This window comes from Oxyura jamaicensis, chromosome 18, assembly GCF_011077185.1.
Source record: "Oxyura jamaicensis isolate SHBP4307 breed ruddy duck chromosome 18, BPBGC_Ojam_1.0, whole genome shotgun sequence".
In the NCBI taxonomy this organism is placed as follows: domain Eukaryota; kingdom Metazoa; phylum Chordata; class Aves; order Anseriformes; family Anatidae; genus Oxyura; species Oxyura jamaicensis.
Window position 1 is genome coordinate 3,737,995 of NC_048910.1, and position 16,042 is coordinate 3,754,036.

General features: G+C 39.4%; 1 protein-coding gene and 1 long non-coding RNA gene across 5 annotated transcripts in view; one reads left to right on the forward strand and one right to left on the reverse strand.

Annotated features, from left to right (window-relative positions):
• TBCD (tubulin folding cofactor D) overlaps positions 1-15,789 on the reverse strand; it is a 128,422-nt gene extending 112,633 nt beyond the window's left edge. For 2 of the 4 annotated variants that reach the window (XR_004755141.1, XM_035342379.1), the window contains exons 1-7: positions 15,298-15,490; positions 12,287-12,337; positions 11,989-12,086; positions 10,781-10,882; positions 9,479-9,625; positions 8,601-8,656; positions 4,677-4,809 (exon numbers count right to left, since the gene is read on the reverse strand). Coding sequence is in view for 3 of the 4 variants with exons in the window: in XM_035342379.1 (XP_035198270.1) it covers positions 4,677-4,809; positions 8,601-8,656; positions 9,479-9,625; positions 10,781-10,882; positions 11,989-12,086; positions 12,287-12,337; positions 15,298-15,490 (780 nt within the window). In the remaining variant the exon portion in view is untranslated. Of the gene's footprint in view, positions 1-4,676; positions 4,810-8,600; positions 8,657-9,478; positions 9,626-10,780; positions 10,883-11,988; positions 12,087-12,286; positions 12,338-15,297; positions 15,607-15,672 lie in introns of those variants that run through there. The other 2 variants (XM_035342377.1, XM_035342378.1) reach the window with 2 other exon arrangements.
• LOC118175821 lies at positions 1,467-11,164 on the forward strand. The gene is made up of 4 exons (XR_004755148.1): positions 1,467-1,479; positions 1,595-1,600; positions 2,760-2,765; positions 10,983-11,164. It is a non-coding gene; the product is annotated as an uncharacterized LOC118175821 (long non-coding RNA).
• Positions 15,790-16,042: the final 253 nt, after the last annotated feature.

The window sequence follows — 16,042 nt, forward strand, 5'->3', positions numbered from 1 at the left end:
ATCTGATACAAACAAAATAATTAATAAGCTTGGTTTGCCACCCATATAGACATTTTAGTGTCAGCAAGTAATAATATTGAAAGTAAGGAGCCTGTCTGTTGGAGTATCCAGGCAATTGGCGTTACACCCTGGTCCCTCCGCTTTAATGAGGACACAGAGCATACACCAACTCACCCAACCTGTTGAACTGTTGAAAAGTATGTGACTCCCTCTCTTATAAATAATTAAGCCACCTACAAATTAGAGAAAATCAGTGGTGTGCAAGCAATGATGACTGTCAAGTCTGGTTTTGCTTTAGAAATAGCATGGTGCAAGGAAAACAAAACCCAGTTTCTTAGTAATCATAGAAGAAATCCACCACACCTTCCAATTGTCTACATAACCCACTTTAGGCCCGACCTCTATGAGATATATCAATCAGGATCATCTCCGGGACATGTTCCCCAAGCTATACAAATCACCATTAAGGGTGGCCTGACTGCTTGGCAGCAAGTCTATCTTCCTGCCGAGCAGGAGTCACAGGTCTGAACCTACCCTCTGGTTGTAACCAAGCAAGGCAAGGACTGGGAGGATAATTTCAGCCTCTGCGGGAAGAAAATGGGATCTTTCATTACTCTGGAGCACCCCCTAGTAGCCGTACAGCATCCAGGTCGAGGGAAAGCTATCACTCATTCCTGCCTCCAGGCTAGATGTGGGGAGGTAAACAAGGTGAGGGAGGACGTGCTGTCAGAATAATAAATTTGCTTGAAAGTAGAGTATGGAATGCACTATAAGTGCAACAAATGGTGAAAGAGATGAGTTAAAGCCCTTGATCTTTATACAACACAACTAGAAATAGTATGCGTCGGGGTATTGATCATGGTAATTACTGTGACAAGCTTTGATACACAGCACAGTTAAATACTTGGCAGAAGGAGTTAAGTTCTCATATAATCTTAGTTATGTATCGATTGAAAGCCTGAAAAACTTCCACTAATACATCAGGACTTCCATCTTAACAGGACTGCCAAAATAGATTTTGAATACTTAAGATACTATTAGCTGCTTTAGACAACACTATATTCTAAAAGGAAGAAAAAATCAAGCTTATGCTAACAGAAACTCTGAACCTTGAACTAACCTCAGTACTTCTGGTGAAAACCAAAAAAACACAACAACAACACTGAGGTATCAGAAAAGGCCATGTTGGAATACTCCGTACCCTCCAGGAAGAGAAGAGATGCAGTATTACCAAAAAGAGGTCAGTGCCCTTGCATAAGAAAGGATTTATTTTTTTCTTCTCCTTAGATCAGCTTTGCTTTTTGGGCACCTTTACCAGCAGACCACCAAGCAATACCATCTTTTTAAAAAATAACGCCAATGGACAATCCTAGCATCGCTAATTCGTTAAGAATGCCAAAAAAATAGAGACTTGGGAAACATTCTATTTGGAAATATTCTATTTTTGTGCCTCTGGGTCTGAAAGAATAGAGTTGGAGAGTTCTTTCTTCCCTGGAGCAAAATTTACATAAGCATGCAGCTATTGCTAAATAACCTTTGCATTAGAGACAGCTCAGGGAAATGCCCTGTTCTTAAGACTCTCGAGTTTCATCAGATCACTGTGTAGGGCGTTTTATTTTTTTTAATTATTACTCACACTTGTATACTGAATCACTTATAAAACAAATAAGGTTTAATAAGTTTCAATGCCCAAGGCTACCTCAACATGATGACATCTCTGTCACGCAAGAACTGGGAGTGCTACACCCTGCAGCAATAACTAAAAAGCTGTTTGATATAATGGCAGGTTTAAAAGCAAACCTCCAGACCAAGAGAATTTAAAATGCAGATTCTTGAAACAGGTTAGATGTTTCCTTCAAGTAAACAATTGTTATAAAAAAGTAGCAATTTCATGTTAATCCAACATTTATAATCTGTCACATTACCTACGCGTACATAGTGTCCAAACACAAAAATGAATTTAATTCGACGCTGAGATTTTAGTTTCAAGAAAAGAAAGCAGTTTAAGCAGTTTTAAAAACTGAATCTGAAACACAGCAAGAAAAGATTCCTGCTAGTGCACACCTGTTGTGAAATGATATATTACTGACGACAGGTGTAAAGAAAAAAAGAAAAAAGCATCAGTGGAATTAAAATGTGTAATGCAGGCTGCGTGTTTCAACAGGAATCATGAAACAGTAGTACTTGTTCTACACATAATGCTGAGTTAGATTAAACAGTAGCATACCTAATCACCGAGACTTAAGGCCACGAAGAGGCAGATCAAAGTGCAGCAGCACAGAACTACTCACTGAGTACCTAAGTTGCAGTTTCAGTTCATTGAAATGCAAGGGTTTAATGTCACTTGAAAACACTTTTGCCATGCCAATCTCACAGCAGTTCAGACCATAAACAGCCTAATATCATAATCCCGCTGAAATCCACACTGTCAGGGGAAGCTCCAGACTGATCCTGGGTGTTGGGGGGAGACTTGTTTCACCCACCGTGGCCAAGCAGCATTACTTCTCCAAAACCTGCCTTGCTGTACTGGCTGGGAACTGAAAAATTGTCTTTTTTTCTCCTGCTTGTTCAGACACAAATACCAGGTAACTGCAGTTGGACTTAAAGGAACAAGTTGCTGGAGGAATTCAAGGGCAAAGAATTCTGAAGCTTGGTGAGACAAGTTTTAGTTGTCTCTCCTGAGGATGCATTTTGCTTTACACAGTTAGTAATTATTGCTTTGTTTCCATAGAGACTGCTAAAATCTTGTATGTTTAAAGGAACAGGTTTACTTTTGAATACTGCTTTTACTTTCAGCTAATATTTTTGGTTTAACTACATGCCATTGTTCTAAGTGTTACATTAAACTCTTGAAATAAAGATTTCCTACTCCACTTACGCATGTCTCTGTGCATATACCTACATATGTATCTTTCTGAAAACCTTTATTTCCTAATGATATAATTTGTGCTTATATTGCAGTAACTTAAATTAAAATTTCAAGACTAAAAGCAAGAAAAAGGCTTTAAAAATTCAGTTTCTTCATGGCTACCAGCTAGAACAAGAGCTTGTAGGATACAAATGAAACTGGCTTGATAAATTTTTTCTCCCATTCCACAATGTATAGGAGGAAAAAAAATCATACAAATGCAAGAAGGCAGGCTTCTGCTTCCAGGTGTATTGTATCACATTCTAGTTTCGATTCGACTTGTTAAGTATTCACCTGTTTCGCTTAGTATGCACTAATGAACAGGTGGATAGAGCCAAAGCCAAAGTCAAAAGAATTATGACAAAACACTAATGTATTATACATCCTACAGGTCTCATCATGCACCTAGAATGGCAAACAGTCTCCCTTTCCAGATCTGACAATAAAATGATGAAACATCACTCTGTCTTTTGAAACAGACTGCAGTGCATACAAATAATGCTTCCTCTTGCTTAAGCAGCAAGTCCTAAGTCATTCTAAATATAGATCATTTCTCCTATCTTCTGACTTGGAAGAGCTGCTACAGGAAAAAAATAATATATATATATATATATAAAAAAAAAAAAACCATCAGCACACACACACACACTTGTTCCAGAACTTTGCTTTGATGTTTAGTAATGTACTGCATGTAAGTCCTCAGAGCAATTATTTAAAAAGAGCTGCAAATTTATGCAAATTATAGAAACTCATACAAATGCCAGCAAATCCTTAAACCTGGACAAAGGCTACCCAAGTGCATGCCATCTGACTTCGTGTGTGCTATCTCAACTTTGTTAACAACAAAGAAAAGAAGAAACAACTCCACACACAAATTCCCCTGCTCCAGGCAAATATCTTTGGACATCGCAATCGGAACAGATACCAGAACTGTTAATTCAAGCAATTCAAAATATACACAAATACTTTAACAGTATAAAACTGCAAGAAAGCTGCTATAGAAAGATATTCTTTCATACAAGAGGAGTGTTATCATATAGTACTAGTTCAGGTATTCAAGTTTTCTTCCCCTACCTGGGCTGTCCTATGATTGTACAGCTATACATAGTGTATTACTTTTAAAACCTGAACTGAGGATTTTACTCTTATGAAGAGCACTTAATGAAGAACTTCTTCTGATTAACAAGCAAAATTAAAAGAATCAATGTATTTTTTCAGCCTACTCAACTACACAGTCTAGTAAGTTTAGTATGTCTTGTTAAAATTCTTGAGAACAAAAATTTAAATTTATCAGAATGGCTAAAACTTTATTAATTACTACCATTACTGAAAAATACTTCCATTACTGAAAAGCCTGGGAGGGGCCACTGCTACATCAAAAGGCCAACTTCTTCATTTTGTACAGTTCCAATTATTTCAATTTTTTTTCACAGGTTTGGTACAAAGCCAAACAAACTTTGAGTTATGAAACGACTATTAATATACAATCAGATACATTTTTGAGAGTTATTTATCAGTATCTGTACTGGCAACTTCCCTTTCATTTGTTGATGAAAACACTACTCAGAGAAAAAAGACATAGATGTGAAGTTGTACCTTCAAAACTATTGTGGAGGAAATTCTGGCTTTATATTATCTTACCATTTTTAATTGACAGGAATTTCTCTATACATTTTCTATTAAAGGTCTACCACAACAGTATTACATTGGAAAATATATATATATATAAATAAAATCATCTATCTTTTAGAAGAAAAATGGTATTTACCAGAGCCTGCAGCATGCCATTCATAACAACTGTCCCCTCCATAGTCTGAAAGGAGGACTTGGATAACATTGAAAGAGTCCAGTCCAGAAAATCTGCCATCCTTTTTTGCCTGACATCAGGGCGAACAATAAATCTGTCACAGAAAAAAAGAACAAAAACAATACACTGCAGTTACTGTCTTCACAACTGTCAAAGAAATTATTTTCTTTCTTGCTACCCAAACCGGCTGCAATTACTGAAGACAATTCTACAATGAGTTTTTTCCTAAACTGCAGAGGACAGAACATTCCAAATCTTCCTAAGTTTAGTCCTTCCGTTTCTGAGCAAGGCTCTGACACAATTTTCACTTTTAAACATACCAACCTGTAAGCCAGAATTCTAAAGATTTCCCAGCTTAATTGCAAAAACAAACAACTTTCTACAGTTACAACACAAAAATAATTTCCATTACAATTAGTGAAAAACAGCTAGAAGACCAGCATAACTCAGCAATGGGTCCATACAGCACTTGTTATCAGCCAGATCCTGTTCCAGGCCCGTAAGAATAATCATCAGCGCTGGATTTGTTTGTTCAGGTATTTGTTAAGGTTAAACACCTAATATTTAACATACTGGATGGGTCAAGAGATGCATTTTTACCATTCTTACAGAGGACCAAAGAGGTTTATCATGGTTTAACTACTTCCCTAAACCTATAAACTCAGTCACCGTCAGTGCCAGCCAAGCCACAGTTAGGGCACCTCCTTCAGTCACTGCTTTTTGTCCTGCAGCACCTAAAAACTAGACTCCTAGGCCAGCAGAGATTCAGACTAATTAAAAAACTTTATCCTCGGTACAATCAGAGGAAAGGTATACGGAAAGCCCTGACTGTAGAATTCACAGTGCTTCAAGTAGAATGTGTACAGAGCTTATATCTGGTTACTTTATACACCTGCAAATTAAATGGAGAACAGCATCAAGAGCCAACTAACGGGGAATATTAAATACAGAGAACACAGGAAACAATGAGCAGATGTGATCACGTGAATTGGCTTCAAAGACTAGATCTATTGTGTTCAGCAAAAAAACAATGAGGATTTAGAGGAGGAGTTAGTTGAGGGGGGTTGTTTTTTGTTTTATAATAGAGCACCAAGAACAAATCCTTCTCCACAATAGCGCAGGTAACAGAAGTAACCTGTAAAGTAGATGAACTGGTTCCTAGACCCTTTCTCAGCCCAAAGGAGTTTAAATCTTAATTACTCTAAGGAGTGCCCTAACCTCCAGACTCGAAGCAAGACAAAGATAAGCCTCATCTCCTCCTACTGCAGCCAGGTCACTGAGCAGACAGAAAGCTCTTGGAACAAACCCCAGCTTCTCTGCCCTAAGAAAAAGGGAAAGACTTCGAAAGATGCAAAGTGTTGGATCCTGATGTTTCTGAATTTTACCTGAAATGCATGCTCCTTCATGCAGGAACAAGAATCCAGGCTTCCCCTTCCTCTCCTCTGTCTCTCTATAAGAAGTTTCCTACTCAGCAGCTTACGGAGTTAAACCTCTCTATTTTATCTCCCTAGGACTCTTGCATTCCTGCTTCCCTAACAGTCTAACTTCCAGAAGATGAAACAGTTACACCTCAGAACATCTATGCCCTGCTCATTACAGGACTGCTTTGGGACGTGAAAGCAGTGAATTCAAGTACACCAAGGCCAAAAGGCATTGAACCCAGGTCTCCTAATTCCTCATGAAATATTTTAATCATTAGGCTATTTTTAAAATGGCGTTTTCATAGTAAACTAATTACAGCTACACTAAATAGTAATTTTGCTTCCATTAGTCTTACACACCTTGATCCAGCTAGCACTAGAATATATTCTTAATATTCCTTAATGTATTCTATCACCTTATTTGTTATGAGCATATGCTTTTAATAAAAATTAATTCAGCCAATAAAACGGATGTGAAAAGAAACATACAACTGCTACCAACATGCCTGCATAGCGTTCAGCATCAGGGTGAAAGGAACTTATGAAATCCTTCTGAAATCCAGGGTTAAGCACTGCCCGCTTAGGCAAAGTTTTTCTGAATGTAATGCTGGAATCATATTACTATAGAAATGCTTCCAGTAGTCATTTATTTTTAGATACCCGGGCATGTAAATTTAAATAATCTTAAGTGATGACAGAGTGTTTTAAATTCACTGTCCCTACTTGAGAAGGCTTGCAAATACAGAATATACCTTAAAAAGCCAACCATATAGGGTTGGTTTGGGGATTTTTCTGTTTTTTTTTTAGGAAGTAAAGATGGTAAAGGGCATATTCAGGCATTCATGCACCTTAAGAATAAGTCAGTGCATGTCACAATTTGCATGCCTTGCGACAAGGCAGATTACCAATGCTGATACATAGAAATCCTAGAAAAGCAACTTCCTATCATCACTTCCAAAATGACTGCAAAAAAAAAAAAACAATTAAGATAAGCAGGCGAACCCACATTCTGTCACGTGGAAACAAGCACGCAATAAACAAGATTATTTATTAAAGACTATTCTAATGACACATGCGTTCACTTAAATTTTCCTCTGAAATATTTCAGAATAAATCAGAGAAGTACAAGACTCGTCACCAGAGAACTATATTCTAGTCCCAACTCCTTCATGAATTTTCTGCATGACACAAAACAAAAAGTGTCTGTTTTGTCATCAGATTCACCACTGTAGCATTATACTCAGTGAATACAAGCTTCTAAAGCATTTTGGGTCCTGTGACCGAAATTCAGAATAAATTTAAAATAAGTACATCGATGGCTATTTCGCCAGAAGACAAACATAATTTAGTAGAGCAGATTCTAACAAGTATTTTGATACAACTAAGCCTGTAAATGTTGTGCTTCTTTCAATCCAGAGAAAAATGCTAAAACTGTTGTTATCATTCAGACTAGCTACCCACATCCAGTAAATCTTTTCATCTTGTTCACCCCACACCGCCTCTGTGCCGGTCGCAAAACTATGTTGGCAGAGCCCCCTAGCGTACATTAGAGCATAGGCAAGCATAAATACTTCATTATTCTTGTTTTAAAAAAAACTACGTGACAGACTAAGCAAACAGAAGTTCTCTTCCATTAGAATATACTAGAATAAAGATATGTAACGTGATATATATCAGGAAAAGGTATGAATGTGCTGGCACAGCTTGCATTCTTTATAATTTATTTTCACATGTATAGCAAATGAAACCAACCTAGGCTGGTTTCATAATACACTAGGACAGAATGAAAGAGAACTTCATTGTTTCAAATTTATACAAAAAACTATTTCTGAACTGACACAAAAGATATAAGAACTGCACCTCTTTCACAATTAGTTTGTGAACTAACACCAACCTTTGTAAAACAATACGGTTTACAAAGTTCCATTATCCTAAATCTATTTCATTGGGTGAACTATTTGACAATAAACCTACAAAAACAGCAGTACCTTTGTCTGGTCCAGAAAATTAAGAGGAGGGATATTAAGAAAAAAATCTAGCATTACTATTTCCTTTTATTTAACTTAAGTACCTCTGGGAGACATCAAGCCATTAGTTAATACTAGATTTGTCTATTTTCTATGCAACATACTGCAAAAAATGAGCAGCAACACAGGGTACCTTCATCTTTTTCAAACCCTTTAGCACAAACCAGTCCCTAGAAACCAGTTTGAAGAGTATTGTGCTAGCAGTAAAGAACTTTAAGTATCACTTGTAATGTATGCCTGTAATTCCAATTAACAGAAGAAAACGTTTACAATGAACAGGCTATTGGACATGATTCAAGCAAGCTTAACACCCCACAAATAGCTGGCAACTTCCAGTGCTCCCAGAACCGTCGTTAGTAATATGTCAGGCTAAAAAATGACAGGGAAAAAGGGAGCTAGGTTTTTCCTTTCTGCCAAAAAGCAAAGAAGAGACTTACTTTGAAACCAGTACAGCAGCTGCATCTCGAGCCTTATCGCTGACAACCAAGTAACACTAGAAGTAAAACAGAACTAACTGTAAAAGAATTCAGTCACCTAGACTTAATAATACAACTACGTAACAACTTTGTACATGAATACACTATTTAATATTTACAATTACAACATCATACTGAGAACTAATCCATTTAACAAGCCGAATCGGAGACAAAGTCTCACATCTAATGGCTTTCAAAGCAAGTTTACCTTTACTGTAACCTTAAAGCATGGTCATATTTGTGTTACTACATTTCTACAAGTGTTAAACCACTGAAGTGCTGCAAGTGTCAAAAGGATAAGCATAAGCTGTTCAGTTATTTGTGGGAAGGGGTCTGATTATTTTTATCTTACATGGATGACACGTTAGCCACTTTAAGTTTACGCCAAATGAAATTTCATTCTTTGTTGAAAATTCTTCCCGCAGGCATAGCTTCGTAACTCATCCTGACAAACACTAAATTCCTATATAAATATGTAAAGTTGACTTTCAGAAAATCTAGCTAGTATTTTTAAACTCTAAAAGCTCTTAATACAGTCAAAGGCATACATTCATAGCACATCGTCAAAAGTAAGATTGATGATTCTTTTTCCCTGAAGTAATAAACTGTCTAACCAGACACTAAGGAATTAATAACATACTAAAGATTCTTCAACTATGGAGAAATTCTCTACAGAGTAGACAAAGAAAACACAGGATTAAATAATGTTTTGAAAAATTAAATAATTAAATGAATATTAAATAATGTTTTGAAAAGATCTGGATTTGCTACATATTGAAATATTAAGCCTAAGAAAAATGTTATAGGTCTGAGGATATCGCGTGACACATTATACTTACTTTTGCTACTTTAAGTATGCGATCCATTGTTGGCATGCGAGCATGCCCTTCTTCAGAACCAGTATTTCCATCAAACCGGGCCAGATCAAAAGGAATCAAGCATATCATGGAGAGCCATAATAAAAGCATGTAACGAGTTTCCCAAGTCTGGAAAAGAAGAGTCAAACAAAATATGCACTCCGTTTTCTGGACTGTATTCCAACAAGGTGCCTGGAGAACAAAACTAACTCCTCCAAGGAACTTCTGCACTAAGAAGATGAAAACTTCGAACCTCAATGTTCTGAAACACCAAGGAGACAGAACTACAAGACATCTCAAATCTGAAAAATGTAGTCAAGACAATGGACCCTTCCCTCTGAATATGAAGTTTAGAGATAGTTCTTTCTTTTCCAAAGAAAAATTGCATTTTCTTATTTTCCTGTTTTCTCCTTCCCTCAGCCCATTTGTGCCTCCAGTCCAGTCAAGAAGAAAGAAACGAAATGCAAACAAATAAATGATCACTGTAGGGAAAGTGACTCCCCATGTGGAGAAAGGGAAAGGAGAGAAAGAAAATTTAAGTTCTTAGACAAAGCGTGACAACAGAAAAAGACCAAGAGAGAAATATGTCCTTCCTCATTTCTTATGTATTCCTTTCATGGGCTAATTGAAAAAAATTTAGGTGTTTTGAGAGACAGACAAGAAGAAACTTCTAAAGAGCTTCTACGGTAAGGTTTCAGAATTAAAATAGTAATTTCATAAATCAAGTCTTTTACCTGCAAAATAATTAAGCTTTGAAAACTTGTACAAAAAAAAAGATTACTTTAGTTTTATGGCAATTGGTCTTTAAAAAACTAAAAGCTGTACAACTATATCAACACCAACAGAAATGTCACTGCAAGAAATTTCTTTAAAAATATTTAAATTTTAAGCAGAATTAGTCTTCATATCCATGATTTTTGTTACCTTTAATAGATGATGATCTGTCTTAAAATTAATCTATCTTAAAAAACTTTTTGGAATCCTTTCTTTCTTCATTCAAAAAATTTAACAATATGAACTACAGCACCTCAATCCATGCTTAAAAATTATTTGCTTAAATACTGTTTCAATCAAAATTCTTGCTCCCAGATAAAGAAATCTTCAAATCAGGAGGGTACATAGTGAAATGTATGACTTCCACATTAAATCCAGCTGTTCAATAACATTGGCCAGGTTATCCTGCAGCTTTACATGCTATTTTTTGCAGAACTATTTTATATATTGTTCTTCGGCTTTTTCTGTAGAAGCCATAAAAATTATACAGGAAATACGGCAGGTTCTCACCTCGCAGTCTTTTGGATTCTGGTCCATAAGCATATCCAAAACAGGCTGTAAATCACCAACTTCATGAGGAAACAATCGGAGGAAAAGTTTGTATCCTCTCACCTGTAATGTGAAGTTTCAAAATTTAGTAAGCCATCTGTCAACATCAAGTATTGAGGAAAAAGAAAAGACCCTTTAAGGAGTTAATATATTATAGAATGAGTTGGGTTGGAAGGAACCTTAAAGCTCATCTAATTCCAACCCCACTGTTGTGGCCAGGGACACCTCCCTCCAGGTCAGGTTGCCCAAAGCCCCATCCAGCCTGGCCTTGAACACTGCCAGGGTGGAGCAGGCACAGCTGCTCTGGGCAACCTGTTCCAGGGCCTCACCACCCTCTGAGTAAAGAATTTCCTCCTTTAATCTAAGTCTCTCCTCTTTTAGTTTAAATCTATTCTGCCTTGTCCTGTTGCTACAGCTCCTGACACAGGGTCCCTCCCCAGCTTTCCTGCAGCCCCCTTTAGGTACTGGAAGGCCACTGTGAGGTCTCCCCAGAGCCTTCTCTTCTCCAGGCTGAACAACCCCAACTTTCTCAGCCTGTCTTCATAGGAGAGGTGCTCCAGCCACTTGATCATCTTTGTGGCCCTCCTCTGGACTTGTTTTAATACTTCTGTGTCCTTCTTGTGCTGGGAATCCCAGAGCTGAATGCAGGGCTCCAGGTGGGGGTCTGATGAGAGCAGATCAAAGGAGGGACAATCCCTTCCCTCACCCTGCTGCCCACGCTTCTTTTGCTGCAGCCCAGGACACAGTTGGCTTTCTGGGCTGCAAGTGCACGTTGCTGGCTTACATAGCTCACATCAACCAACACCCCCAGGTCCTTCTCCTCAGGGCTGCTCTTGATCCATTCTCTGTCAGCCTGTATTTGTGCTTGGCATTGCCCCAACCCAGATGCAGGACCTTGCACTTGGCCCTGTTGAACCTCATGAGGTTTGCACAGGCCCACCTCTTGAGCAGGTCCACTCAGTAGCCCAAAATCTGTTTTTTATTTATTTATTTTTGCATTCTGACCTTGCTTTTTTCTACTCTGGATCATGGAATAGCATGAGGTACCATGAAAATGATGAGAAAAAAAAAAAAAAAAAAGAACTAATCTTTCACACGGCAATTTAAATATTAGAAACCTACATACTTGCAGTTACAGAATGTTACATTTGTCTTTTGGGTTTTTGTACCTTTGTAATGATGTAAAGAAATTTGAAAGCCAGATGAAATAGCTCGGAAGGAGATGCACTATCCCGTACTATATCCAGCAACAAATTCATCATCCATTCTAATGAAAGGAGAGAAAAGAAAGGGAGAACAAAACAGTTAGCTTACAATTTCTCATACTTCTAGTAATAGAAAGGGAGATGATCGTCATATATCTGCTATCAATCACAACAATCATGTAATGCAAATATGAACTTTCTAGTTTAAGCAAGTTTCAAGTATACACACAAAGAAGTATTATATACAAGATGACATTCCTACCTAAGTGGCGATCCAACAAGTGAGGCTGCTCCTGGTACTTGTCCATTATAACTGAAAAGGAGAAAGGTACCTGTGACCAACCATTCAAACAAAAGGCGCTTACAACCATCAATTGTGAGATACACCCTTGATTCTAGACAGTTTTAGTTTAAAATTTCAATCTCCTTGAGCTAACTACTGCCACACCTTTAAATGAGGTCAAAAAGCAAGAAGACAACAGAGCAGTTATTGTAAAAATAGAGGCTGTCTGTCATGCCATCATTTACCTAAAATTCATCAAAAACTCTCTTCCAGGAATCTCTCAAATTACTGTGGACAAATCTCACGATTAAATGAAACATGCCAGCACTCAGTGGACTGTTGCCCCTCACTGCAGAGCTCTTTGTGGTTCTCCTTTGCCAACAACTTACCAGCTTCTGATGGAACTCTGCAAACAGAGGACATTACACCAGAACAGCCCGTAGGGGCTGCAGATAAACCAGCCTCGCACCGCACTCCAACCCAATCAGCAACCTGAATGCTGCTTTACACATTTGTGCGTGCTGTTCACATCTTCTCCATTAATATACTACAGCCCACTTACTTCTATGCACTCTTCTATTTGTTAGCATGTCAAGTTTCTGATTCTTTTAAAAACACCCACACAAAGATATCTTAACATCACGTGTAGTAGTGTGATACTCTTCCAACCCTAAGCTAATACAGTCATAGGGAAATTCTACCTGGACACACAGGGTTTCATCACAAGGCTATCTTCCTTCCCATGCTTGGAACATATGTAAGGATAGAGTTCCATCACTGAAACAAGACAAAAGCACTGCAAAATTCTCTCTGTTTTAAGCTTCCTGACCATAGCAGAAAATAACATCATAGTGAATTGCATTGAAAGGTGCTCTTCGTAACTCTCAGAACTAGGCTTTTTCATTTTGTAATGGAACAAAGGAAATTATACAGCAAAGAACAAAAATGTCTTGACAAAATTAAACCTGGACAAACACAAATTGTAACTATTACTACCCCTAAATCCCATATCTTCAACTTTCCACATTACTTTATCCTGCTGCCAGTAATACATTACCTTCCTTTTGGGAATGGACTTGAGGAACGATAAATTGCAATTGAGTATTGCAAATACTAAGAACAACTTGCCACAGATCATAGAAATAAAAGCATTTCAATTTATACCTAGAATCGATTTTATGCAGCCCCAGAAATGAAAGCTATGCTTCAGAAAGAGGTCATTAAATGATCCAGTATCGCCTGGTGATTGCCTAGGTCATTTTAGACATCTGTTCAGAAAATAGCTTTTTACTTAGAAAACTAAAATATCCTCTTAATCTTTCATTTTCCAGCATTTGTTTCTCTCTAACAATTTTGCTCCCTATCCCTTTCTCCTCATCACATCAAACTCTGAAGATGCAACACAACTTCACCAGAGGATATATCGCTGACCGCTGGATGACACTGCACAACCACTTTCACAACACAGCCAGCCCAACACTCTCCTTACACTAACTTCTACGGTTGCGTTGGGATTCCATAGTGCTGTCTAAATCAAGAGGGAAGCCTGCACTCCTAATTATCGCTACTTTCCCTGCTGTAATTAACAGTATCTTAAGCTGTGTACAAATAACAGAATTAGAGAGTACAAGAAATTCCATCAACGCTCAAAAGCAGAAGTGGAATTTAACTACAATTCATTATCCTGTCTAATTGTGTTCCCAGATCAGAGTTTGGTAATCTAAAATAAACCACCAGATCAAAACAGTGAAAAGGATGAACCACAAAAAAGTGATTCTAGTGCTATTATTTCAAGGAAAGATCTTCCTACGTTTTCCTGCAAAACTTGTTGCAGATTGAACTACCTAATCCAGACTTCTGCTCTTAACAGTTCATAAAAAAGCATCACATGCTCTTGTGTTTCAGAAACCTGTATTAAAATGCTCAGTAACTGATTATTACGGCATTATCTGCACATAGATTAAGATGTTTACTTACCTTTAAATTTATAACCCACTCATTTAGTCTGTTACCATATTTGGGACATTTTTTGCCTATTAAAGGTCAAATGATTCCCTATGACACCAAATGTTGGAAGTAAGTTTTATGCACAGTGTATGATACGTATCAGTACTGTTAATGTTTAAATACATGTTAACACTCTAGTGAACAATGATACTTCTGATACTGATACCTGTTATACAGCTACAACCCCCTACCTTCAAAACACGTTCCCAAGAAGTGCAAAAGTCAGTGTTGCAGTGGGTAGCGATACAATTTTTCTCCTAAAATATTGTGTGATAGGGTGGAGATGCATGCAGGAAGACCACAAATACAGTCTAAATAAACCGAGGCAGCACATATGATGTGAAAGAGGCACAGCAGGATGATCAGCTGGAGGAGAGATGGCTTTTCCGCGGCTAAGGCTTTTCAGTACGTTTTCCTATGCCATCAAATTCTGCCATCTCACCTGTGACACTGAACAATCAACACAAGTATGTTCTTGCTACTTCTCTCTGATCAGTTAGACATTCATTATTAGCCTCCTTGGACAGATCACTATCAGTTCATTCAATGGCATAACCGTTGCAGGGTCAGATGTCCAAATTTGGGGTTTTCTGGTTTATTATGTGCCTACCTAGTTTCTGTTTGTTAAAAACAGACAATGAAACAGTATTTTGACCATTAAGCTTGGCTAATTTTTTTACCATTAACTTTTCTAAATTATTTTCTGCATTTGAACAGGAGGCAGGAGGCTACACAGGGCTCCTGAGGTCTCTTCAACACAAGGCTGAGATCTCTTAAATACAAGGCCCAGCTTTTAACTGGTGCGTGCGAGCAGGACATGCACACATCTGGAAAACCATGAGGAAAAAATGAACCCCAGGTACCTGTTGAAAGAAGTTTCGGTATTATAATTAAACCAAAATTAATGTTTTAGTCCTTTTTTTTTGGTAAGACCCCTCCTTTAAACGCCACGCTGACGCGCAGCCCCCGGTCGCCGTGCTCACCTATGAACTTCTCCACGGCCGTTTCCCGAGCCGCCCGGTCCCCGCACACGGCCGCCAGGCCCCCGACGAGCCCCCGCACCTCCTGGCTCTCCGTGAAGCTCTCCAGGGCGCTCCCGCGGGCGATCACGTCCAGCTCCTGGGCCCTGCTCTCCTCCGCTTCGGGGCCCAACGCGTCCGCCTCGCCCAGAGCCATGGCGGCAGCACCTGGGGGCAGCGGCAGCGTTACGGCTGCCCCGGCCTGAAGCCGCCCCGACCGCTCCGCTCCGCTCCCCGCCCTCAGGCGCCGCCGCCGCCCCTCACAGCCGAGGCCCGGCCCGGCCCCGCCGCCCCTCACAGGCCGCGGGCGGCCCCGGGACCCCCTCCCCGCCCCGTTACCCTGGCAACCACCGCGCTCCCCGCTCCGTTCCCCGCGCGCCGCCGGCCGCAAGCTGCCTCCTACGGGGCGCCGCGCGGGCCGAAAGGCGCAGGGACGGCTCCGCGGCCCCGCCCCTGGAGAAGGGCGGGCAGCTGAGGGAAGGCCCGGCCCCGAGGGGGGGGCGTGGGGGATGGCGCTGACAGGCAAAGCGGGCTGTTCGGCCGTGGTGCTTGGAAATGAGGAGACATTTCTGCTCAGAAAGAGGAGGCAGGCCTTGGAAGGGGGTGTCCGGGGATGGAGTCACTGTCCCTGGGGGTGGTCAAGGAAAGGTTGGACGTGGTGCCTGGGACGTGGTTCAGTGGGTGATATGGGTGGTAGGACCTGATCATC